Source organism: Varroa jacobsoni, unplaced genomic scaffold (assembly GCF_002532875.2).
Source record: "Varroa jacobsoni isolate VJ856 unplaced genomic scaffold, vjacob_1.0 scaffold_375, whole genome shotgun sequence".
In the NCBI taxonomy this organism is placed as follows: Eukaryota; Metazoa; Arthropoda; class Arachnida; order Mesostigmata; family Varroidae; genus Varroa; species Varroa jacobsoni.
The window spans coordinates 3,754-30,788 of record NW_019213277.1 but is presented as its reverse complement, the minus strand read 5'-3'; the positions used below and the strand labels follow the sequence as shown (position 1 = coordinate 30,788).

General features: G+C 44.0%; 2 protein-coding genes and 1 long non-coding RNA gene across 8 annotated transcripts in view; 1 reads left to right on the top strand and 2 right to left on the bottom strand.

Moving 5' to 3' along the window:
* The window catches only part of Mitf (transcription factor Mitf), a 108,194-nt gene extending 81,637 nt beyond the window's left edge, over positions 1-26,557 (top strand). For 4 of the 5 annotated variants that reach the window (XM_022832185.2, XM_022832180.2, XM_086968042.1 and 1 more), the window contains 5 exons: positions 7,640-7,826; positions 8,443-8,604; positions 17,011-17,123; positions 17,954-18,097; positions 23,317-26,557. In XM_022832185.2, coding sequence (XP_022687920.1) covers positions 7,640-7,826; positions 8,443-8,604; positions 17,011-17,123; positions 17,954-18,097; positions 23,317-23,577 — 867 coding nt within the window. In that variant the 3' untranslated portion in view covers positions 23,578-26,557. Of the gene's footprint in view, positions 1-7,134; positions 7,333-7,639; positions 7,827-8,442; positions 8,605-17,010; positions 17,124-17,953; positions 18,098-23,316 lie in introns of those variants that run through there. The other variant, XM_022832184.2, reaches the window with a different exon arrangement.
* Positions 15,080-18,024, bottom strand: LOC111259868 (uncharacterized). 2 transcript variants are annotated; one of them, XR_002679883.2, is made up of 3 exons: positions 17,935-18,024; positions 16,781-16,911; positions 15,080-15,239 (listed from the first exon to the last, which is right to left on the bottom strand). It is a non-coding gene; the product is annotated as an uncharacterized LOC111259868 (long non-coding RNA). The 2 variants fall into 2 exon arrangements; XR_015310769.1 differs by having other exon boundaries at positions 15,080-16,911.
* Positions 19,928-22,861, bottom strand: Scgbeta (sarcoglycan beta). Its single transcript, XM_022832189.2, has one exon. The coding sequence runs from the start codon at positions 22,233-22,235 to the stop codon at positions 21,441-21,443; it is 795 nt and encodes a 264-aa protein (XP_022687924.1). The 5' UTR covers positions 22,236-22,861; the 3' UTR covers positions 19,928-21,440.
* Positions 26,558-27,035: the final 478 nt, after the last annotated feature.

The window sequence follows — 27,035 nt, the reverse complement described above, 5'->3', positions numbered from 1 at the left end:
CAGCTATACGTTGTTCCGATACAAATGGGAAAATTGTGGTAAGAGCTTCGGATCCGTGGATTTGGGTTTCTGTAGTGTGGGTCGATTAAGTAGAGCCGTACTTTACGCAAATTCAGCTTGAAAACGGCTCGATTTTGTATGGAATCTGTTTAGCAAACGGAATGTTCACTAATCGTATACAATACACACAAGTATTAAGTAAGTTAAAAATTGACACTGAACTTACTCCAAAGTAGTGACCGTTAATAATGGCGAAGCTACTATTGGCGTCTCGAACCAACCTATTTTATGAGTCACATTCTGTTTAGCGTGTGCCAAGTGTTTTGCCTTTCCAAATACACAATTTTCGATTAAATACTATTACAGAAGCATACCGTTATGAATTATAGCAGTTCACACTGAACTCAAGTGAGACATGATCGCCATCGTTAGACTTACAGTTCTTTTTTTCATAGAATTCAGCTGTGTTCGATTAACTACCAATCTACTGATACTGAATAAAGTTAATATCCTAATAATAATTGCCACACTGCAAATAAAAAAAAAAACACAAAACAAACTATACCAGTACAATATATGCATCCTCCCATCAACACCTGAAAATAGAGCCGATGACTTTATATCCACCTGTAATTCTAACAATGATCAGATTTCACTCTCACCCTCACATAGATGGTAGAAAACTGATTGGCCACCCCAGCGTAACCGCTATCTACCGGCAATTCGGTGTGCGTACCAGTGCCATGCTCTCCTCAAAGAAGGCCGAAACGCATCTCGGACGCAAAGCAAGCCGAATCCGATACCCAGGAGGCCCTTTAACGACCTCACTCGGATAGCCTTCTATTGGAAAGGACTATTGCAGCCTATCTCGAGGACGACGAGATGGCGGCCGTTGCCGATTTCTAGCGTAGAGCCTTTTTCTACCCGCAATATGGTTTCATGTATCCGGCAGTGACCACGGTACCGGCGGTAACCCATCTCCGAAATAAGTTTAACGTGCCGGTTTGGTCTAGCCTCGTTTCATCTCCTCCCTTTGCCTTCCTCTATCATTGAAACCGGATCGCAGCGCTCAGAAAAAAGACTAGTAAGGAGCAAAGAGCAGAAATCTAAGCCGGACCAGAAGACGAACTCAGAGCCGTCAGTGGTTGAGTCGTCACGATTATGGTGATAGACTTGCGCGTTTAAAGAGACCATTCTAATGGGATGATGAAGTGGTGAAGTTTGCTGGGGACCTACGTTTAGCGGAGTTCATCGAATGCTGCGTTGACCTCAGGGCAATGGAAATGGCGAGCGCGGCAATGAAAGCAGTAGCGACTGCTTCCAAACGTCCTGTTGCCTAGTATCCTCTCGTAGCAGTCTGTGTCTATAAGTGATGGTCTCTATACCTCATCGTATGTTACGTTTTTGTCACTGCCTGACGGCAACCGGTCGACGAAAAAGATCGGCCCCAGCTGAGACACAACTCAAACAGAAATCGAACTACTGCTTTGGTTGGTCGCTCTCCGACGTCCTACGAAGACTGCACTGTCCCCAAAGCGACCACCCTGTAAAAAAAACCAGTAAGTTCCCTTTTTTTTGGATTCCCCGTACCGAGCGCATTTCTAGGATGGCATCCTTCTACAGCCAGGACGAGAGCAGCGGGTTAAGATTCGAGACGAGATGAGAAAGAATCGGGAGCCTTTCAAAGAGAGCAGAGACAGAGGGCCAAAATGAAAAATAGTAGAATGAGGCTAAGCAATAAAGAAGGGGATCGAGGAAGCCGCACGAGAATTTTGTTCTGAAAGGAAACGATATATGTTCCGATGCTGCCGCTAACACTCGTTTTCCTGTGCGCCTTTTCTCTAGACCGGACAGCTTCTAGTACTCACTTCAGCCCTGCTTCTCTCTTTTTGGTTCACGCCTTCGTTGACAACCCGTTCAGCTTCCTTTGGTTAGTTTTCCACTCGGGAAAAGATCGTCATTCGTCTTTTTGAAGTACGTCTGATTGCCAGATAGCTCACCATCTAGTCTTTCTTCCTTTCAATTGGATTTCTGCCCGTTGTGGCCGCTTGCAAAGGGTACGCAATAGGGGAAAACATAACGACAGTGGGACCGGGGTGGTCACAGAGTGAGGTGAAAGAAAGCTCTGCGCCTAACATTGCATGACGTCTTCGTGCGTTTTGGGCTTGTCTGGGCCAGTGGACTTGGTTGACGGTCGAACAAATGTCGATATGTTAAGGTTCGAGGCAAAACCATTCAGCTTGTTTGTCCTTCTTGATTGTCTTCATAGGACGATTATCTTTGCGCAGAATTTGTTACACCCGTCTCAGCTGAAAGCTGACGGCTTGTCGATTTAGGATCTCATTCAAATAAATGGACAAGGCTTAGATAACGTGCGAATCATCATACATTACGACACCAGCTTAATGTTTGGAACGTATGCAATAGAAGAAAGGACACTGGCGCTATTTGTTGGCATGCGTTCCTTCTTTTCCTCTTTGTCTTCGCTCCCTAAAAGATACCTGACGTGAAACACGGGCCCTTGGGGAGCATATTGGCCAAAACAGCAATGAGATAGACCATCTTTTGCCTGCGGGTCCGGACGGGACGACGTTTTACGTTGCAGCTGGTGTCTCTGTCAACATGAGACAGACAGTATGAAATCGGGGAACCGGAAGGACGTCGAAAAGGTGCCGCCTTCGCCATTCGTCGGCCGAGAGATCTAGCAATGGGAGCCATTGACGACAGCGCGCAAGAGAGCCACCAGCCGCTTTACTTGCCCTCCGTTCTATACTTGCTTGCCCGTCCACTCCTCCGGATAGCCCCGGGACCTTCTGGAGACATCACTGCTCGCTATCTGCTGGCTGGCGCCTTGTTACGGCTTGAAAAACCGGTGGATTGTTGCCGTCATATGGAAGAGGCAGCTTGCTAGGAGCTAGAAATATGCATTATATTTCGCTGGGCGCATATCTCGTTGTTGTCGCTGCTACTGGGTGCTGTCATACGCAAAAGCAAAGCCGATAGCTGCATCGCCTTGACGTCATCGAGTATAAGACGAACGCTTGTGGAAAAAGCTAGAAGGAATATCAACGTGATGGCAGCAACAGAGTATACGGCTTTCGGGACACAAAGACAAAAGCAGTTCTCGTTTAGGGTTTTTCACAACAAATATTAAAGGTCGAAGTAATATGAATCAACATATCTATACCAATGTATATACTTGTTTACTTGTACTCCGTAAGACACATAATTAGTGCATCATGTCTATCTATTTTGTTGCATGTTTATCCACGACTAGCCCACCGCACAGCACCATAAATGTGGATCAAACATGATACGCTGTAAATTGTAGTGATATAATCCTGGCCCCTCTTTCAAATCTAGCACCATTCATCTACTGTACTTCTGATGTTTCGAATTTTAGGTCTGGTATCGCCGTTAGGCTTTTTATCAGACAGATGGCTCTCAGCACGAAACGGAGTATGTCTGTACCCGCACTCGACTACAATGTATCTCTAAAATTAGCATCTACTCTATCCTTTTTACGGTTTACTCGTGCTGTCCTTACGAGTCGGCGCTCACAAGTGCCTCACAGCATACGCTAGGGCCGCGAGGTGGCACCGCTGAGGTGTTCTGTAGCATTTCGTGAAAGCATTACGCCTTCGCTTCGATGGCCAAGCGTCGACGCCGTATGCGAACTTTCTTTGTGTTGCTCAGGGGCGTACATATTACCCTGATTATTTATTTTTCTCATGCTTAGAGAAGCTAAGCGTGCATTCCCACTCCTGGCACGCGCCGCGCTTGCGTATGGCGACATCACCGCATCCATAATGACTTTTTTGCGCTGAATCTAGATCTCCGAACGGACAACATATAAGTAGAGACAATGCGTTAACACAACGCTTACAACGATCTCACGTTTAAGGATCAGCAAACAGGCCGCGAAACGTTTTTGAATGTTTCCGCTGAAGAAAATAGGCCTTAAAAGCCTTTGGTTCTCCCTTGAGAATAAATGCCTGCGTTTGTTTGACGTCAAAGCAAAAACTTCGTTGCCCGAACCCAGAGACCTAATTTCATCCAGAAAATTTTTCAGCGGAAACATGAAATACACATTGGCTGTATGAATAGATTCGAATGAAGACGGAAGACCTTGTTTACTTACATGGTGAAGGCTACACGAAGCGCGAGCCTATTAGAATGAAGCAGTTTAACTCGATTAATTACAGACACGATTTTAAAATTGCTCGATTTGTTAATAAATAAACTATAATTCACCAACGATTACTTTAGTACCTAGAGTAAAAGTCTTTTTGTTATGAGCATCGTTTCTATTAGTAATATTATGGAAAAAATATGATGGCTGCCCTATCGCTAAGGGCTTAAAATGATTCCACGTGTATTTTTAATGAATAGCACCCTTCATCTAGATATTTTACAAGGTTTTGCATTAGAATTAATACTGTGTGTACAGCCAGAGATGGAAGCGCCTACAATAAACACTAACCGCAAATGTGATTGCATGTATCTCATAACTTTACATAACGAGGGTATAGCGAGCAGGCAATTTCAGAGGGAAACATTTCAGTACAGCTGTGATCGTTCCCGGTTCTGCTGCCAGTTGCAGGTGGCCACCACGTCGTTTTCGCATTTCGTGCCGTTGGGCGCCAACGCTATTTCTGCCCACGCCCTCCTCAGTCTTACATATTTGCAGTGGCTGTAGATCCTCTGGCTAATCATTGTTACGGGGTGTCCGCTGTCAGGAAACAGTACCACACGCCATCTTGAACCATTGCTGTGAGAATCGCTGGATTCGCTATATGCATCTTGTTAATAACAGCTGGCTGTCCACTGTTGCTAACCGTCGTCCCTGTCAGCATCGCGGTGTATGTGTCTCTCCTACTGTATATTGTTACTGATCAAACCCTGTAACTAGAAGCTTCTCTTATTTTTCCTTTGTTTCCAGCGCTACCTTTGCTCGTGTTCCGTTCAGGATGGGTAGTAAATGATAAAATCAAGCAGGTTTGACTGTTTCTATTGTCAATATAGTATTTTGAGCCTTGTTGGATCTCATTGTCACCCCTGATTGTCCGCCGTCGTCCTAAGGTACAACTACGGTCTTGCGCCTATGTATCACTGTTTGCCTCTGTGCACGATAAGCACAGTGTACGGAATCCGGGTTTATTTAGTGAACGATACACGCAGGCGTCGATCGCGGTAGTTTGTTTGATTACCTGCTCGCTTTTTGCCAATCCGCGTCGTTCCTCCTTTCTGTCTCGAGAGCACACGTTTCAAATGATCACGCACAGAACGCTCGTCGGCTCGAGTATAATAGTTCACGTTGCCAATACATATCTCGCCATTCTTTCGGGCTCGGTCTCAAATGTTATTTCAGCGCACCTAGAGATATGCGGTGCGGCGCGCAAGCGGGGCATCGGGTTGACGGCGCCTCCCGCTTCGGGCTGTCCTGACTAACTGGCCCACCGGTTCTGTCGGTTGACGTCCTCATCCTGTGGTCACCGCGACACTCATCCGCTTTGCATTCTCGGCTCGCTGTGACGCACAGGATCCAGCGGTGTTGCTCCGCATGCGCAAGTTGACGGACAACTCGATGGAGCGCAGGCATGCCTCCCGGAATGAGTGTGCGTCGAGGCGACGGCCGCGATAGGAGAGCGGACAAAAGAGAAGACAATGGCGATTGGTCAAAAAACGAAAGCAAAAGAGGCCGCAGAATTTCTCGTGATCCTTTAGAATCGTGCTCAGCCAACGGATGGACGGGTCGTTTTACTTTCGAATTGCTTCAAAGCAGAAATCGACCCCATCCGGAACACGGTCTATTGTTTGAGAAAGCTGTTGTTGTAGAACTGTATCAAGCGCAGGCGGGCGCTGGTCCTATTATCTATTCTGAGAATATTTACCTGTTTCGGAGGGATGCATATGTATATATATGGCTATGCCTGGACCACAGACGCTGCGGACAGGCATGCCTAGTTTGCACCACATAAAGTTCACATTGGCCTTCCTGGAGCAAACATAAACCGTCTTAAGCTCAACAAGTAGAAAGCGGTATATTCATTTTCATAATTCAGACTGAAGCGTGTCTACGAATTCGTTTTGCGCGTCCGTACTTACTTATTGCTGAAATTTCAATGTACTTTGTAGAGGCACATGTTTCTGTGACCCAGCCAACCGTTCACGATCAAGGTACAGATAATTCAGTCAAGTCCTTGATAGCCTAGATTATTCTGTTTACTATAATATAGACACTCTATGATATATCATCAACGTGATGGCTGAAAAGCGACAAAGGACAGGTGCCTTTTCACGTTCAGCGCAGCTGTTGATTGCCTCGACTGCAATAATTTATCACTAATTTACCGAATGGCTTTGATACGTCATGAAGGTTTTCTCTCTTTGAACCACTCGCACACATCGTACCGCGATACGTTACCGACGCGCGAGATTGTGCCGCATTGCTCGTAGGCTTATGGCGGAAAGCCTCAAAACAATAATGACTGCATTTCGTTATCATGGGGCTCCCGCATCGGCTGCCATCTTCGGTAAGAGACAATTGTCTCCAGCCGTTGGTCCTCATCGAGTCTCTTCGTAGCAGTTCTCCAGCCGCGTAAAGACAGATAGCTACGCGATAAACGACGAGACTAGAGGACGTTTTGTAGTTTGTAAATCCTGGTCGTTATTGCTTGCCAGCCAGACTGTTACTTTTCGTATAGCCTGTAATTTGCAACTGAAAATAAACGAATCTACAATACCTATGGCTGTTTAACTCTAGATTGGAAGGCAAAGACGGATGAGTATATCGCTACTATTCGATAGGTGGAACTGTGCCTTGGTTCAGTTTATTCAGGAACTTAGTATGCTAGCTAATCGGACAACGTCAGGTTTGCTTTTAAAAGAAATGAACGCACCTTTCGTTTGCTAGAAACAGTCCCCGTAACTTCTCCCTGAGTGAGTTTCATGTATAATATGTCGCATGCGTTTGTAAGCAGTAGCGTGGGAGCACTGGCACAGAAGCATGGCCTTAGCTACTGTCCAAAAGAGCAAGTCCTGTCTTACCTTGCCACAGCACTAAAATTTACCACCCAGTTTAATGAGAGTTCCTTCTGTCCAACAGAGTAAAACTGAGTATGAGTCCACATTGATATCATAACGATTAGGCCGACGGCAGAGCAAAAACTCCTTGCCCATTCATCGTGGTCGGCATTTCTACATTAACTGCGGGCCTAGCAACGAGCGCGTTAAGCCATTCCTCTGACGGCTATATATGCAGCGATAATTTTCGTCCAATACGCAACATTAATGCCAAATTGGGCTATGCTAACTGGGCTGAATTTATCGGTATGCACTAGATAGTACCATATCTAGTTCACTAGGTTACCAAAATACAATTATCGTTTTCTTTGGTCAGGGACCGCGTAGGTCATGGGTCCGTTCTCTAGGTGAACTATTACTGCCTGCCTGCATCCTAACTCAGCTTATAGATAATAGGCGTATATTTTTTTGCGAACAGACCCGATGAATCTTTCGATAATCGTTATCTGTCACACTATCTTCACTGAAATGCTACTAATACTTGCATAACTCGACGTATTTCGTCAAGAAATGTTTATTCTAATTAGTTGGTCAACTGGTTTTTTTCTTTCAGTTTGACGATGTGCTGGACGGATTGTCGCAGCTAACAAACACAGATGATTTCTCGCTATTCGAACTACCCCCGACGGTACCGTCAGGTTCCTCGTCGACATCGGCGGGGGCTATGGGGCCTCTGCAGGGGCCATCAACACAAAGCGGCACCGATCCTTCGTCCGGAGCCGGCGGCAGCCTTCCGTCAGGTATATCTTACTTCTGTAAGCAGCTTCCGCTGGTTCCTCACACATTAGAGGCATCGCTAAATCAGAATTCTTAATTCCGCCCATATTTTTCGTTAGCTAATGCGCAATAACCCTACGAATATCTGTTTAGGCACCAACTCGACGGGCACTGTGATAGGTAAACGTCTAATGTTAACATAGACTGGAATAGGTGCCCATTAGGTAAACACTGCTGCTTGTGTCCCTGAATCGTCTTCACTATCGATGTTTTTAAATTTTGACAGTATTTCTTTTACATTAACCGACATAGCAGTTGACTCAATCGAGGTAGTAAAAACGTATTTGTTGGCGAGCTAGAGAAGATCTCCTAGCTTAATGCGAGCAGCATTCACGGCGATCTGAATGAGTCATTCTGATAGGTGGCAGACCCATATTCTTATGAGTGGGTGAATCGGTTCGATATTGCATCGCCGTACGATGCAAATATCAATGTGATCAGCTGCTTCACCGAGATAAACTTGCTTTTCAGTGGCATAGAAATATATTTTATTATCGGCTCAATAATTTATCGGCCTCTATAATCATTAGAAGTCGTCGTATTTATCGTTTTATTGGTGTTCTGCAATCGGGTGACCAGCGAGTGAAATAGATGGCCTGTGGTCACCACCGTTAGCATCATCCTGCCGAGCCGAACTCGCCTCAGTGGTCAAAAGTGAGTCTTCGTCATGCGAGTTCTTCACCGAAAATGATCTCAAGGCGCTCGCAAAGGATCGCCAAAAGAAGGACAACCATAATATGAGTAAGTAACGCTATAGCACTAAGATTTTATCATCAATGTACATTAGCGCGTTATTATTCAAGAATAAAAAAATAATGTTCTTTCCCTATTAAGCGATTTTTTTCTCTTCTATAATATGTGCCTGCTAATGCATCTCGTTTGGTAGTATGCACTTCTACGACAAAAAAAAAAGTTATTATAGATACACGATCTTGTTTTCCTTCAATCTTGTTTAAAATTTTTGCTAGCGTAAACACGCTCCATGGGCAAACGTATTTGCTATTTTATTATTGATCATTTTATCTTACTGACCACCTAAATTGAAGCGGTTAAATTGAATATAAAGCGGCGCATCTGCTTTCGCCGTAACCTCATATTAGCTACCCTGATGCTAGGTCCTGCCGGAAGCGCTTGTTACCAACTTGTTGTGGCGCTTGTTACGTTTAATAAGCACAGTAACGGCTTTTACGCAGGTCTTAACCAAGCACGACTACCTTTTTTTTGCTAGTCGTCAGTGACTTTCTTCTCTCGTCCATTGCATCATTCGTTTATATTTTCGTCTCGACTTGAGTGTCGCTTCGGTCTAAGTTCGATAGCACTACCTCTCTGTAACTCGTCTGCAACGAGGGCCTTTCTCGAGGCCCCTTGAGCTTTGAGCGACGTTACATCAGTACAACAACGGATGTTACAGCACAACTAGCTAACCACGCCGATTGTATAAAATATTATTATAGACAAGCGTGCTCGATAGTATAAAACCAGATAGGTTAGCACGTTTTCACACCTGTGATTGATACTGTTTACTGTCTTACTCTTACACAAAGCATACGTGCAAGTTCATAGAGTCCTGGGGTAATTCCCTCTGCGCTGGCGCACCTCAAACGTCAGAGATATTCGACTTACCATCTTATATAACTTGACATCAAAAAATTCTGTCTACTCTCCAGTTGCCGCTACGACCGCCACTCCTTTTTAAAAGAGATTTTCCTTTCTAATCAACACCGATATGCCCAACGCCCAGCCACTTGAATGAGATCCCTAAAAACAATATTTGAGGCATTTGCAAAGGCGCAGTAGAGTTACGTCATGGACATACCTAGATCCCTGCCAGTCGAGGAATCCCAACTGTCGTAGTATTTCACATTGCCACTTGTAGCAATGTAAATGTTTATAGTTTTTTTTTTTTTCATTCTCAATGTTTAGCTGAAATACAGGTCGATACCTTCTAGCAGCTCCTCTCTGCAATAAAGTGCTTTAGAGGAGTTCATGTAAAGGTGCACAGATAGCAAAATCATTCTCAAATATCAGAGCGGGCTGTTATGCTTGTTCTTTACTAGCTCATAAAGGTCGTTAGGATGTCGAAATGCGGAATTTGTGTGATATTTATGCGCAATAATTACCTCACAAGAATCAATTGAGCTACAATTTACAATTTGCGAAATGAAATTTGCGATAGCCAACTGTCTTTACTCAGTGATACTTCAAAGCTTTGCTTAATTCAGGCCACTCCTTTGTCGTTTTACTATTATAATGGTCAATCTCATCTCCAATTCTCCGCTAATAGGCACTCATATAGAGTGCTAATCAACAAAAAAGCCACGTGCGTCTCTCTACTTACAGACACTTAGGCCTAGCTAACCCGGCTTCCCTACGAGCCTTTACGAGAGAGCAGGTTAAACACTTTACGCTAAACAACAGAGCGCGCTAGTTGGAAGACTAGCGCCCCTAGATACAAAGTGTAAGCAGACGGCAAAGCGAAGGGGCAGAGCACGAGAAGAGGAAGGCAATACATGCTACTTGTTTCTTTGCTGCTGCTAGAGCTGTTGTTGTTGGTGTTGGTTTTTGGTAGATAGTTGCTGGCCCTGTAACGGGTAGCAAAAGGAGTCTCGGTGTGGAGGGCGCGGCGCGGGCAACGACCGGCATCGTTCTATCGCCGTCCCCTATAAGAGAAGGCGGTGCCGTGGGCCAAGCCGGTGGAGGCTTTATCAGGTGGATATATAACTGGCAAGCGTGGCCAGCGCGCCGTAAGTGTAATACTCGAAGGGGAAGCGGCTGAAGCAGGACCAGCGGTAGCAGGCCGGCCATACTGTTTATGATAGAGCCCCACTGGATAAAGGAGCTACAATCCAACCAAAAGACCAACCACCAGCTTCTGGTTGCCGCTCAGTCCAAGGAGGTATAAAGCAGTAGATTATTATAAGGCGCAACACCGTTCACTGTTGAATTCCTACTCCTGCCACTGCAGCGACTACGACGACGGCAGCTAAGCTGGAAATAGCTAGTTGCTTCCACAACTTAACGGAACGATATGATGCATAGTACGAGAAAATATGGAAATTGAGATACTACAAGCATAATCTACCGGAGACCATCTGGCGTGAGAGAGCTAGCCAACCGACAACCTAACGATGACCCTGTGAATTTTAGTAGCACTAAAATCATCGCACTCACATCTTATTATAAGTCATTTCACAATGAGGACAAACCTTCGCCGAAAAAAGTCTAATCATATATATATTTTACAGGCAGTGGTAGCGATGAAACGTATCACGCCCTTTGAATGTCAGAGCTATGTAAACGTAGGTTCTCGTAAATGGCCGTCTTCAGTGGCATGCGTCCTGGTATCGTCCGGACATATGTCGGCCTGAGGACAACCTCCCGTACCTAGCAGCGGCAGTCACGGTGATCGTGGTGATGGCGCCAAATAATCACGTCGGCATTTTTCCACCGCCGTGTCTGCCAGTTTACTGGTATTTTCTCATTGCTTACTTCCGGCAATGAAACGAGTCGCGTTTTTCTTCGCAATAGATGAAGAGCATTTCTCAAATGTCTCGCACAGAGCTGCACGTGGACTCAGGTTCCTCTTCAGCTATTTGCCGTCATATGCTCGAGACGACTGTTTCTGCGCATTGATGACTGCGGCTTAGAGAGATGGATCTCGTTTGAAGACATGCGGGAACTCGTACGCACGACACTGAAGCGCGCAGATATCTAAGCCATGGTTGTGCCAGACGTTACCTGGACATACCGGAAAGAACTTGTTCAGCCGAAGGACGATCGGTCGCGATCTAGTATGCGAAAGATGAGTTCAGTAATGTTGAGACCGGTATGAAACTAGAAAATTTAGAATAATTGCAACAAGTCTTTTATAGCTACTCTAGTTCCTATGCCAACAATGATGTAAACTTCTGGTCTGTTAATTCTCGTAGGGCGCATAACTCATGGCGTATGTCTAATTGAAGCTCGCCCATTTCTGCATCGCCAAACTGATTCGGCTGGTACGATTGAACGAACCACGCAGGACTATGATGAAAGGTTTATATCTTTTAGCGAGAAGTAACGAGATAGGTCAGGTGGGCCTTCAACCAACCATTCGTGGAAGAAGCTGCAATATGGAGCCATACCTGAGGGGGGCAAAGCGGAGAAAAAGAACTGGGTACGGGGATGGTCATGAAACGCCGTGACGTTATCGCTATATCTTTGGCCCTTTGTAGCCAAAGGGTAAATTTAATAGTGTCCGAAAATGGCACGCATCGCTTTCTGCTCGATTTTGCATGAAAGCTGGCCTAACCGCCCCTATGAAGGCCACTGGACTCTTGATGGCTTTCTTGCATCTACGTACATGTGCAGGTCGTACATGCGGCGCGTATCACTGTCGTTTATAGCCGTTATTATTACTAAAGATATATCTATACTTACGATCCAGTTGAATCAAAGTAAATGAAATACACTAAACAGAAGATACGGACTGCGTTAATGGAACCTGGCAAATAATGCTGTTGTTTCTAGAATACTTAGGTTGCCAATAAGCAAAAAATAACTTCTATCTCAAATTGATAAAATTATAATGCTAAAACCCAAAGTGTCAGCATTTTTCAACATGGATGTCCTCGTTGTTAGTGGGACAACTAGTGAACTTAAGGTTAACTTTCTTAATTTATTTTCATGCAGCATAATGCACGACGCTTCCCTAGCAGTACAAAAAACTTACGTATAACCAGCTACACGAGCATAGCGGGGAACTATATGCATACGTACAACTCGATCTTTGAATGCTTGTCTTGTTGAACGTCGTTGCGCGTCCCTTATGATGTCACGATTAGCAACATAAAGTGATTTAGCCGGAGTTCTTGAGAAAGTGGGGCGACGCCTTTTATGGGGGGTCCTTCGGCGTCAAAGAGGCACTATTGCCCATATCTCTGGCTGTATCAGCGGCTTGTTTAGGGGCAGGAGCAGTAGCCGCAGCTACGATGGCAATAATAGCCGTCTTCATTGTTCTTTCTCTTTTCGACAGCAGTAATAATAGCCGAAATGCGTCAGCATTTGTGATTGTATCTAAAACAGAAGCCCTTTAAGCAATAATTTTCTTTTGGTTCGTTCTTCAGCTCCTTCTCCTACTGCCAGCTCTCTAACCCTGCCATATCATGCACCTCCTCCTCTCTGCTTTCCTCATCACCAGGGAAGCCTTCTCGAAAAATAGACAGTTACTGACACACAGACGAAGGGATGAAACGAGGAAAAAACAGGACAAGGCGCAAATGGAAGAGGTGCAAAGGGCTAAGGCATTGACAGTTGATGTGGGGTCTTAAAAGGAAGGTTACGACAGAAAAAGAATTGAAAATTGGGAAAATCACGGCTGGCTCCGACCGGCGAATGGAAAAGATAACGGGCGCCGATCAGTCACATGACTGACTAGTGAACAAGCGCGTAACACTCAACGCGATAGAGAGTACGCGGTAGAGAGATAGAAGGAAAGCAAGATAATTATTGGCGGAAAAAGCCACTAGTCTAGAAGTGGACCTGCAGTATCAACACTGGTCTATTTTCTACCCAATTGAGCGTCCTGGCGTTTTGCTTATTGCATGTAGCTGAACTGGAGAAGGCAAAAAAGATCTTCTGTGAGTATAGCGTTTACCGAAGCAGTACTGTTTAAATGCGAATAAAGACGAGGGCTAGTAGACTGGTACTACTAACTGATAAAAGCGTTACCTGATGTTTCTATAGTATCCTTGTCAGTGCGGATTATCGGTGTTGTTCTGCATCCTACCTAATTTGAAGCATCCCACCGCAGCTTCGATTATCTCTTTTGAACAATAACGCTACAATCTGGGTACTCGCTTGTCTTCCCTGGCGTCGTTTGAACGGGACAAGAGTCCATTATATGGATTACTTGATCGAAAAATTAAATTGGTCGCCAACGATAGCCGCTATTTTCTTGTGGGCTTTGCCATTCCGCTCCTCTTTTTGAGAATGTTTTCTTTTCGGTCTGTATAAGCACCATATCGTGGTTAGGGCCTGTACCGTTATTTTTGTTGTTGTTATTGTCGTCATCGTTGTTCCCACCTTTTTTAAACTTAAGTTTGTTGTACGTTTCTGTGGCGCTGCTGTTTAATTTCCCTCTTTCATTCCGCTTTGCCCTTGCTCTTATATTGTCTTCCTTTCTTTTATCTGTTACTTCTGTTGGACTATGGTATCTTTATGCGTTCCCACAACCAGGGCCTGGCCACATGCCTGTATGAACGTCTGCCTGCCTACTGTTTTCATTGCCTTTTTTTTTTTTTTTAACTCTTTTGCTTTTCTTTTACGTAGACTCTCTCGCCAATATTCGCTCGTATTTTCCGTCTCTAGACAATAGCTATTCACTTTTTTCTCCTACGAGTTCGTCCTGTATTCGCCAGTATCTCCTTGGTGCCTTGTGTGTCTCACTCTCCAAATCTGCCTGCATTTGTATCAGTTTGCATCTCTCTGACGGTCTTCGGCGAGCTGGTACCCGCCGGTTTCATTCTCCACCGTTCTGTGCCGCTTTTGCATTTCAAAGTCACGCGTGACGCACAACTGCTACTGCTTTTCCGCAGTGCCATGCTTCTTCTGCGAATGTGAAGCGCCAAAACCTACGAGATGATGATAGTGCGGCCCGCTGGCGCTAAGGGCGGAGGCAAAATAAAGAGGCAGAAAGAGCAAATAGTTCGAGTGTATGTGTGTATCCGTATTTGTGAGACTGCTCGTGTGGGCTGACGCCTTCGTCCTAAGAGGGCGAACTACCGTACCAATGCAGAGCGAACGCAGTCGCCAAGTTGGAGCGAGCTTTCTTTCGTCTCGTTGCCATTTTCCTGTGTATCGCCATGCTTGCCCATTCACGCTTATCCTAAATGGATTACCAACCAGCACGTCGCATATTGGTGCCTCGTCTGAAAGCGTAGCACTTTTTTTGCCATTTCTGCTAGGCTCCATGTGCCTGCTACTTTTCAATGGCTATTTGGTAGCTTGTGGTTACAACACTTCACTGGGTAGAGGCCGATTCGCAAATTTTCTTGAAGATCACCCCAGAAGGTGCCTCATGCACACTCGCTGCGCTTGCCTTACGAGAATGTCTAAGTAAAGCTTGCAGCAATAACTAAAAGTGCATAATGCCTCACCCGTACCCCTAAAATTAAGGGCAATAACAACCATCTAGCTCCTAAAAGGGGGAAATTTGCGAATAAAACGTGACAACAACTAGAATCAAAGTAAAACATTTTCTATGAAGTTTATTCTCTAGTATACTATTTCTGAAGTACGTTTCTAAGGAAATATTCATTGTCCGTTAAAAATAGTAGAAAGCGAATTTAAGTACTTTTTATTTGTACACTGCTAAGAACAGTTGATGCGAAGCACATCTGAAATAAAAGTGGGTAATTACTCATTAAACAGCTCATTTATAAAGGCGTTTTATTGAATGCTCTGCTATTTGTACGCAATCGTTTGTGTTTGCTAAAAAAATATCTTATTTCCGTAATTCTCAAATGACTGATTCGCTCATGCAAAACAGTTACCGTCATCGCAACCACGCTTCTTACAAATACCTCACTTTCGTCTGGACTTTAAGTGTGTGCTTAAAACTACGGGGCTTTCTGTAACTTGAAAAACCTTTTTTGCAGCGAGATCACTACATTTCAGACCTAAGCGGTCTTTCTCTAAACAAACCATAGTAGCAAGTGCTTTATAGAGGTGTACACACACGACCCGGACTTCCTCGCCCATCGTTGTCGTTTCGAGCATTCTCTTATACTCTAGTTACTTTTTCGTTGAGCTTTTCCTCATCACAGACTACACTTTGCTCGTTTCAGCTTACTTGCCCAAACTAGCAGGTATAGATTTTATAACAATGTCCCAGCCCCGTCGATTCTGCTCCATTCTAAATTAACCCGAAAAGTAAACTATTGAGCATTTGCGCCAACCCTGCCCAAACTAGACCGGCTGATTTTCCATCGTCTATAGACCCTCGCGTTCCTTCAAAGGATCCAGCCAAACAAGAACCTACTGACTCATAGGACAACACGCAGGAGGCTCAGTGGCTTTACTATGATGTTCGACGTGGTTGATCCGTTTGTCGTTTCTGCGTCGATAGCGATTTTCCGGCGTTATTATATTTTTTTACTTCTCATGCTCCACAGGAACAGGGAGAAGGCGACGCACAGTCACTCAGGTATATACGCACAGACACATTCGGTGCTCTGCTTTTAGCCATACTACTCTCAGGTCGCGAACAGAGCCTGATCCTGATTACGGCCCCATCCAAGACCACCCTAAGCTTGCGTCTCTCACGTCAGTGCCGTGTCCACCTTGGTTACTAAAGAACGACGACGATGATTGCAGCGACAACTTCGCCAACGACAAAGACAGGAGAGGAACAAGACTGAAGTGGAAGGGAACCAACACACAAATCAGTTCGCGCTAATGCTTGTCCGCTTGAGCCGCCGCCTGGCAGTCGATTGTAACTCTATGTGACCCTGCAGAGGACAGCCTTCGTTCGCTTCTCGTCCGGATGAATGACCAGTGAGAGAAGCAAGATCTGAGGACCAAGCTAGACTTCGTGTCCTGAACAGGCACACGCCACAAGGAGCCGGTCAAGGATGGGATGAGATGATTCTACGGCAGAACTAAGATTACGGATGAAGCGCCGGCAACCAATGCTGTAGCGCCAAAGCCAGAGCGAAAGACTGCGTCGACTGGACCAAGGAGAGAGCACCATTGATGTATATAGTTCGGCCGGAGAGAAGCAAATAACCGTAGAGCGATAATAACATTACACCTAGAAATAGATTGATCAGATACGAAAGTAGATGGCGCTGCTAACGCATAAAGGCTACCTGACGGATGTTTTGGATTTTACCTGTTTTTGGCAGGCCACGATGGCCCAGCGTGTCGTGCTACTCACTTTTTGTGAAAGGGAGTGGTTCGGTTCATTAGTGCAAGCGCTCCTACTTGTCTCCCTGGTTTCACCATCAACCAATTTAAACTACTAGATGGTATAGCACGTCGTAGATATTTAAAGCATGTTAACTTTAACTGAAAGACAGGAAGGAACAAAAAGGTCACTTTAGCCTAACGGGTTTTTTTTTGCTTTTTATCGATTACGTTTTTTAATGGACTTTTCACATCCTACAGTCGAAAGGCGTCGGAGGTTCAACATCAACGATCGGATAAAAGAGTTGGGCACGTTGCTGCCACGCAACAATGACCGCCACTATGATCTGGTTCGGGATATTCGGCAAAATAAGGTATATTACAACCAAGATTAAGATAATATAATCTTAATATATCTTAATATAAAGATACAATCGAGAGGGCTTTCTAGACGTCACTGAGCTGCTAGTGAGCTAACAACAATAATAGATATGCATTAGTGCGCTTACATTAAGGACATTAAAGTCATCTTTGCATTAAGTTAATGAAACTTAACGGAATGGCAGTGGGCACAGCAGTGCTGCAAACAATGAGAGGAGACGAATTCCTTCCAGTCATGCCCAAAAAGTCGAGGTCATAGACGACTGCAGTTGACAACTTGTGGCACTGCCTGTTGTTTACCTTCCTTGTCCAGGCTGACAGTGATTTTCACGGAAACGATATTCGTCGTGGAATTGCTGTGATCAAACACGGCATTCAGGGTCGCAATAAGCTAGGCAGGAAGCGAATAGGAACGACTAGGCGCCAGATCTGTTCTGTGCCGGACAGGATAACTGTACCAGGAATGCTGTAAGGCTGATGGACTGCCGCACACCTTGGCTAACAAATTGTGGACGCCACTGCTAGAGGAACATAGTCATAAAATTGTTCGTGCGTACATAACATTCGTGCCTGCACTTGTTCACACTGACCAAAAGCTAACATACACCGAAGAAACTTAACAAACGGACTTTTGCAATAAGCGTATGCTTCCTTAGGTACGCGAGTGGAATAGACTGATCGCCTTAGACCCAGCTAGAACATTTTTATCAAGTGACAAACTTGCCGGACATAGAACCGCCGTAGCATTCACTCTTTAACAAGAATACGATCGTGAGTCTAGTGACGATTTGATTAGTGGCTTACTTTGTTTTTTACTTTTCAGGGTACGATCCTCAAGGCGACAGTGGACTATGTGAAGACGTTGAAACGAGAAAATGATCGAATGCTCGCCGTTGAGGAAAGGCAAAAATACCTTGAAAATCAGAACAAACAATTGCTGATTCGAATTCACCAACTTGAGGTACAGGTAAGAAAGAGATCACACAAAGTTCGGGTAAACAAAACAACTGGCGTATCATACCGGTTGCAGTACCTATTCTGATGTGTTTTCTCTGTTTGTTTCTTATACATATATGCACGATTGTACGTTGACGTACATTTTTTTTTTTTTTATATAGACATATAGTGAAATAGAAATAAATTGGTAATGAACGTATGTTTAGCTGTCACCTTCCCTTTACAGAACTTTCGTCTGCTTACATAACTTTGACTTAGTTGAACAACTCAGTGAAATCTAAATAGCCCCACGTCATCGTTCGGTGTCACCTCGCACGACAGAAGATCATATAACTACGTGCGAGTGAACGTGTCTAAACAGTGGAATGTGTGATTTGCGTGTCTATAGCGACGATCGGCTAAGACGGATTTGTACCACCGTCACTTTCGTACACGTCATTGCCTTTTTTTTACCAATGGAACAAGAGGGAAAAACGCGAGAACGAATAACTCGGCTAAGGAATTGTGTGGTGGAAGAATGAAGGTGTCGACGGAAATCCTACGTGAAGGATTTGTCTCATCTGTCATTGGGCGGGATCTCGTTATATCAGCTGCAATTTAGTGCTATGGTATGCCATTCGTCCGTTATTCTTATACGCCACTACTCTGCGATGATATTTGGAGTGACGCTACCAAGACGCTGCTGTGCCATTAACACCGGATAGTGGCAGAGGCGTGTACGCGACTAAAATTATTGAAAAGGCATTCGCTGAAGAAACTCGAGCAAGAGCCTATCTGGGGGCTTTTCTCATAAAATTTGTTCTATACGCTGTACGGTCTCGAAATTCTGGTTTACTGTGGGACTGTACGCTACGAGTAGACAGCGATGAGAAGCGTGTAAAGGCTGCTCTGCCAACCTCGAATTGTTTTGCATCGCAGCCGACGAAGACGGCCGTGATGCGAAACCCTACAGTAGCGACAGTAGCAGTAGCAGCGGCGGCGGCGGCGAACGGGGGTTGATGGCAGTAGCCCCATGATGCCTTCTGCGTCCGCGTGCGCTCGGTTTTCCTTCTCTCTTCAGAGATTTCCCACTGGATCTATGAAGCTTCTACGGAAGTAAGGCATTGGTCCGCATGACCGGCAAACTAGCGTGTTTTACGTCGTTTGTCCTGTTTAGATAGTAAACGATGGGCTTTGCTTTCACTTTTTGCCTTCTTTATCAGCCGGCTGTGCCCGCTACGTACTGCTTTTACTGATCCAGCTGCTGCGACTGTAGAGGCTGCATATTGTAACAGCTTTCCAGGATCGGCAGTTTCATCGGCTTATGTTAACATGGCGCAGGATATGCAGCTCAGTGATATATGTATACGTGTGTGCGTATGTGACTAAAACCTCTGCACTGCGTCTTCTTTTTTTCGTGCCTGCGGTTGGCCTTATACTTGATCTTTGCACGCACAGGCAGACAGACTATGGCAGAACGGGGAAACAGGACCAGAAGATAGCAAGGATATCCGTGGCCTTCGACCGCCATTACTGCTATTGCTACCACTGGAAGAAGAAGGTCTAACATTAGACTACCAAAGACGTCGATTTATTGGTGCTGCAGATCGAATCACTGTGTTGTGTGAACCACTATCCGGTGGCAAAATACGGAACGAAGCATACGAGCCGACTGCCATGTGACTCTGTGTGCAATTGCGCGTGTTGATGTGCCTCCGTTCGCTTGCCTGTTATGTGTTTATGCGTAGTGGATGTCGAGGAGAAATTAAATATTTACTACAATCAAAAATGGCAGAATGTTACTGACAGCAGCAGCAGCAGCAGCATCCGCCCGAATCGTGCTCGCAAAGACACTTAGCAATTTTGGGTAGAAATCCATTTTTATTTAAAACAAAACATTTCCCGTTCTTTTTTCTACCTTTTTTTTTCGGCCTCATTTATTAATTGTATTGAACCACATCCACATTTACTATATCGCTGCTTGTTAGGCCCTGTTAGCTTAAAGTATAATATCTTGCGTATACTTTACAAAGGTATCATATGGCATTGATGGAACTCTTGTTGTTAAAAAAAGTTCGAATATTTGGCACCACCTTTAGTTCAATAGGCGTTCGTCCAGGCCGTCATCGCTTACCTTTACAAGCATCTTATGAATAGGAAAGTGCCCCAATATCATTATACAATAATAAGTACAGCCAAAGATAAATTTCTACTGGACACTAGCGATACATAGCTAACATCGTTTTGATTGCTAACTAATCTATTGGTGGGAGATCAAAGAGTAAATGTCTTTTACTCATATTCGCTATGGGAAACTCATAATAACTCTTTGAAAGATAACGACCTGGAAGACAGAATGAACGAATCCAAGTACACAGTATATGGAAACTGGGCCGCAGTTTTTATCTAATGCTTCAAATACTCCTGCTTCTCCAAAACTTTGGCACAGTAGAAGTTATATATATATATATATATATATATATATATGCGTTACATTTCTGTAGCCCAATACTGAAAGCGTGATCTCTGTGCATTCGAGACTTATTGTTGTCCGTTATTGAAGTTCTGCTACAGAAGTGCCTCTGTACTTGACCCGTTGAGTAGAAAAACGTAAGTCGGGCTTTTAGATTGGAAGCCAATGTACTGCATATTTACTGCCCTCGCCGTTTGTACGGCTTTCTTTACTGAATTTCAGCATGTGCTGAAAAGAGATTCGTTTTTGTTCCCCAAAGGCCTAAAGGTGCGGTTTTATAGACAAAAGCCAAACGACAGACGCAAAGAGATCCTGCTACAGCAATGGTTTCTAAGAATCGCATTGTCCAAAGATGTTACTGATTCTCCTCTCTATGAATTAATATTGTACACATGATGTACAGTCCTGACAAAACAATGCTCGAGGTTAACATGGTCTGTCCGTTTTAGGGCTATACATGGTGGACAAGTATATGCGCAAAAATCTTCATAGCCACCTCCCACAACTCGAACCATATAAATAGGATATTGATTATCATCAGTATGATGTTACTGCTACTATTATCATCAATAGCGGCTTAGTGCTACATCAGCGAAATGGACCATTTCCTTTTTTCCCTAATTAACTTTCCTTTGTTCCTCACAGTATATACCTATTTTAAACATAAGACGTTATCTCACTTAATGCATTTATGCGTATAGTATAGTATGGGATCGTTAACGTTCACCACCGTTCCGCTTCTGTTCTTTAATGATTTGTACCCGGCGGGTAATCGATACAAAATCCTGCTACAGTGATCGCACGCCCGTAACTTGGATTGGTATTCCTTTGTTTTTCGCGTGTACCAGACACATGGATCTTATTATCATCGTTCTCATTGTTCTAGATATGGTAAATGTCACTACGTGCACGGGTTCGCGCTAACAGGGAACCGCACATGGTTGCACGAAAATCGCTGCTCCTTAACGGCCACACGAAAAACCCGGCCATTCGCAGCACAAACGCATAATCGATATTGTGGATGACTAGCTTGGCCGGCGTCGTGCGGGCGGAGATCCCGCAAACGGAAGATCGTCTCCTTGGCGTCAAGCACAACACGTCCATTAACACTCTTCAGATGCACATCCTGTCCAGCCCGAATGGAAACATTCCGTGATCGAATATCGACCCCAGCGTTGCCTTTCAGATACACCTGCTTACCGGAGGTAATCAGAAGCGAATCGTTGATTGCGCTTCTGATGCGCTTCACGTGTGCTTCACTTACACTCAGATTCGGTATTCCTTTGGGTATTGTAAACCCTTTAAAGTCTGTAGAGAAGACGGTCTTTCCCGTAGTAGGGCTCACTACACGCATTTCTTTGACGCGACTAACGCGGGTGGCCCGCGGTCCAACCCGTAGCTCGGCACCAGCATTCAGCACGACGTCACTGTTCTCCCCAACTATGTTCATAGCTTCCCCCTTGAACGAGCTTATGTGTGGCTTGTGTGCCACGATCGACTGCAGATCCGTTCGGTGCAGAAACCACACGAGCTGTTCGTGCGGAAGAAATTCGAGGCCGCTAAGTCCGGCAGGACCTACACGGAGCACACCAAACAGCAGCAGCGTTACACAAAGATTGGCTGCGGCCAGAAGTAGAATAGCTAGCACCAGCCCGTACACGAGTACAGCCGCACGGCCCTCAATTGGCCGTCCCATGCTAGCTAAAAGCAGAGGAGAGGCCCTACTAATGGACGCTAGAGGGCCTTCTCAGCGGGGGCTAGGGGTCATATCACATGAGGGCGCCTTTATCGGACATTAAGCATATCCAGTAAGTTGCAGCAACTGTGGTCACACCAGCATCGTCATAATCTAGCCACAAACAACAGCCATTTGCAGTACTTTCACTAAGGCTAGACACTGGTTGCACCGAACCTTAACATAGAGAACACTCACTTCTGCTTCCAGCACTCCGCAGGCTCAGTCAACGATCTGGCCTCCCCACCACTCCACTGACACGAAGAGGATCTACCGACAAGCTCAACTTGTTCAGGGCGTACGGACCCTCATCCTCTAGTGTTTTTCTTTGGGTTTAGCGAGACACATGCCAGAGGGCGCTACAAGTGCCGTCGCTGGAAAAGGATGTCGGAAAGGTGTTCTCCAATGGGCGCGCTTTTTCTTCTTCCTTCCATGATTTCTTTATTACAATGTTGCATGTAAACGCCGTGATAAGACGTGATTATACTCGCACAGATGTTTTTAGCCTTAATTCTGCTTTCAATAAAAGTTCGTTACACTGCCTTCGTAAACTTTTACGTAGTACGCACACACACGGATATGCAGACACAGATCTGTATAAGTGTATTAATTTATAGGCAATAGAGAAATCAGGATCGATGCTCATGGTTAAAGGATAGGTGTCGGTAAAAGCGATACTGGCATATTTTTAAATACAACGACTTACAATAGATCAAAAGTATGCATCAATAACTTCAGTCATTGGTCGAGTGCGACCTATGAATGCTCGTTTTTTCCAGCGACAGAAGAATTGGCTCATATATGTGTAATTTCTGCTATATATATCAGTGCTAACGTTAGCTTTCAACGGGTACACAAAACAATGAATATATATGCTCGGCTTTAAACAGAAATGTTGCGTAAAGGCTCACGATAGCTCTAATGGCCTTTCAAAAACTTTTGTCTGGACAAAATGATGGCACCGCTTCCTACTTACATAGGCCCACACAATTGAGATCTAAATGTCTACATTTTTCTTCTATGTGGTTGTTTGGCTTTCCAGCTGGCGAATAGCCGAGGCGGACCAGGGGGCACAGTCGCTACCGCAGCTTCGGATCGGTGCCCCTCCCCTACGCCATCACCGTGGACATCGGAATTCTATGTCAAACGAGAGCCTTCCCCAGGACACGAGCCAAGCAGTCCGTCATCTGGCTTGGGTAGCTCAAGTCCAGGGACGACGTGTACTTTGCTCACCGGCCCATACGAAGACATGATTGTGGCAGAAGATGGTCCCGACCCTTTGTTGTCCTCTTTAATCAACTGACGAATAAGTTATGTATAAAATGCATCTATTTAAGCATTCTATACGTTTTGCTACGGAGCTACTACTATTAGTCTTGCTCAGACCAGCACGGTCCTGCACAGCCTAGGCCAGTCTATAGTTGAAAAATGTACATAGTTGTCCAAAGGGTAGGCAGATGCGTGAATCAGCTAGTCGTCTTCATCATTTTACGAAATCGATCCAGAGCACAAATACATATCATTATACGATATAAAGATTCAGTGCACACAATATACAGAGCGGAAATGTCGCTTTCAGTGGGCTCAGAAACCCTACTGCTAAGTTTAAATATTTTGATTTATAAACATATATATACATGCATACATACATATTTACAGAAATACATAAACAGGTTATTGGTTTTTGCTATATCTACAATAGAGACTGCCTGTCATTTAGCTTGATAAACATGAAGAAGGAAGAGAAAGCGACTAAAAGAAAAGTCTGAACGAGCGAAAATCCGGTGCGATAATAACTCAGTCGTAGTATAACTCAATACGATGTTCCAGTAGTTCTTTCAGGAATCTAAAAGAAACAAAATGCTTCTGATACTGGCAATTATGTCCAATCCGGATACGATGAATAGCTAAACTTAATATTGTCTATTGAGTTTGCTGGCCTGGTAGCAAAGCTCTTTTCGATAGAAAGTGGCTTCGGCATTGACATAAAAACGGGCCTAAAGCGCGAGAAAGTATCACTCCAAAATAAAGAAAACTATATTACTTTCATTCACGTGCAAGATGACGGGTTCATCGTTACCTGTTTAGCGTCTCCTTGACGCTAATTACAGTAAATGCTTCGAGATGCCTTTTAAGGCCGTCGTTCAACCTACGGCTCGAACACACACGAATGACCGTTCATTAACTTCCATGAGTTCTCCGACATCGAGAAATGATAACCTACCCCGATATATAGTTGGAGTACGAAATAGACGCTTTTTACCCTCGTCGCTTATCATTGCTTTCAGCCGTAACACACACATTCACACACTGTTTCAGCAGCCATTTGAGAGGTGGCCGACTTTCATTATCATCAGACATATTGCGATGAAAATACAAATTCACCTTCAACTTAATGCAGCAGCGTCAGCATTATAAAAATTTATAGTCTAAATAAATTAAGAAATTTATTATCTAAACTTTGAAGCCATTAATTGCGTACACGTAAAAACCGCTAGCTAAAAATTCATTACAAGTCTGTTGTTTTTTTTCCGATTACCTTTGCTATATTATACTTCGATTATATATATAATTGGATTATTTCAGGTCGATTTAATTGGGGTTCCAAATCGTTTTGCTTCGTATACAATTTACTATGGTCGTGTACAAAACAACTGCTCGTCGGTTTATCTTATAGTAAGATTTGTACTAGGGTCCCTATTCTGGCAAATGCCCACCTAGCAGCAGACCTCTATTAGTGGACAAAGATCGCTTGTTGACTATGAGCTGTACAGTAGATGATTGTGATCATCTGCTACACGCAGGAAACAAGGAAAAACGGATTCATTCCACGTACTCACGTCGGTACGATCATTACTAATAGTATTACTAGTATATTTCCATTGTTATATTTAATTCATTAAGCAGATAGATACACACAGAGCTGTACCCTGCGACATAAGCATTGATGGCTGGCTGCATCTGGCTAAGAGCGCCGGTCTGACGAAAAAACGTTGTAAATCTGCACGTGCCTAAAAGCCGTCAAAAATTAAATAGCAAAAGAGAGAAAGAGGGCGTTAGGGGCTTTAAAATACGCTGGCGGGAAATACTGCTAAGTGCGCCGAATACGCGCATCTAATAACAATTTCGTATAGCAGCACAAAAGCCGAGGACAATTATGATAATGATAACAATAGTTTATCTAGTTCGCTCGACGGTTCTGTAAGGCTCTAGAGCGCCGTCGGCGCGGCTCATAACAACAGCAAAGGAGAAACCAAGCTCAATTTCGTGCGTCAATGACGTTAGGTCTTTCTTGCTTCCTGGCCTACTAAAGCATATACCACCTGTTAGTACGAATACACTTGGTAATTGAGTAGGCCCTTGGGATTCTGCTTCTGGAACCATAGAGGGTGCTATAGAATATAGTTTAATTTTCATACGCTCGTGGAAACTGAGTACCCGTTAATTAGGGGAGCTTTACTTTGTAGATTACAGTATCAACAATTCCTCCTTCTATTTATTCTGTTTATTTAATTATAAGCACTTTGCTACTACGGTCATACATTCAAACGACAGAGACGGCGACAATATAACGGCGCATGCCTTCAAAATCTCATTACTGTACTGTATTATAAAATATATATACATACATTCGAAGGAAACATCATTAAAACACAACAAGCACAGAGCTCGAGACACAAAGTATTTGATAGAAATAAACAAAATAAGGCACTGATTATTATCGACTGTCACCTTTTCGATAAAAAAACTAAGGCTATCGTTTAAAAGTCAAATGGCTGTTCAATAGAAATTATAATGGCCACAAAGGCGTCTCAAAGTTGTACTAAATAACAAAAGTACACTCTAACCCAATGCTGTGTATCAAACAATAAATACCCCCATCGTGAAAGGCACACGTAAATATATATATACATACATACATACGAGATACCGCCCCTATCTATGCGGATAGGCACTGTTTCATCGCGAAACTATAGTTATTCAATGTAGAACATCAATGAAAGTAAAAATATAGATGTCAACTTATTGAGGCAATCTGTCCCCGAACGGGTTGAAATGAAGTAGATCTATGTTTTTCTTATGTCGAAAACGTTTTGATGAATGATGTTGCTATGACGGCGGAAAAAAGTATATGACATGAACTAAGAATACCGGCATGCGTGTCTTCTTTTTTTTTTGTAACCCAGTCAAAGTTCGCATGAAACATTGACGACAATTGATATACACATATGTGTCAGATAAGTCTCTGTGATTTCTTCTGTAAGTAAAACATGAATTATGCAGCCGATTGTTTTATTTTAGTTAACATTTCTCCAGGCTGATTTTTAATTAGAAGCAACTGCGCCGAGCGCCTCATGCGAGATAGTAATAAATAAAAACAGAGACGATTTCTTTCATTCATTCCTCGATTCTACCGTAAATTGAAAATAAATTATCCAACGCTCCCGGGAAGCCTTATTCTTCCATGGTAGAATCATCGAGAATGAGCTCATTGACATCAACAAAAGTTGTCAAAATCTCTCTCATGGGGCGCCTGGCGTGCTTACTTGTATCAAAAAGTCGTCGAAGAACTGAGACGTATATTCATTCAATAGCGGACAATTTTTTTGCCTTTCTGCACTCCCTGTATAGCTAAACCTGCTATTATTTGCTTAGCAATACACGCTAGTCTATAGCACATAGTATATATACACATAGTAATACATGTCACATATTAGGCAAATGGGACAGAAGCTGCGCGCGCTATTCGTACATACATTT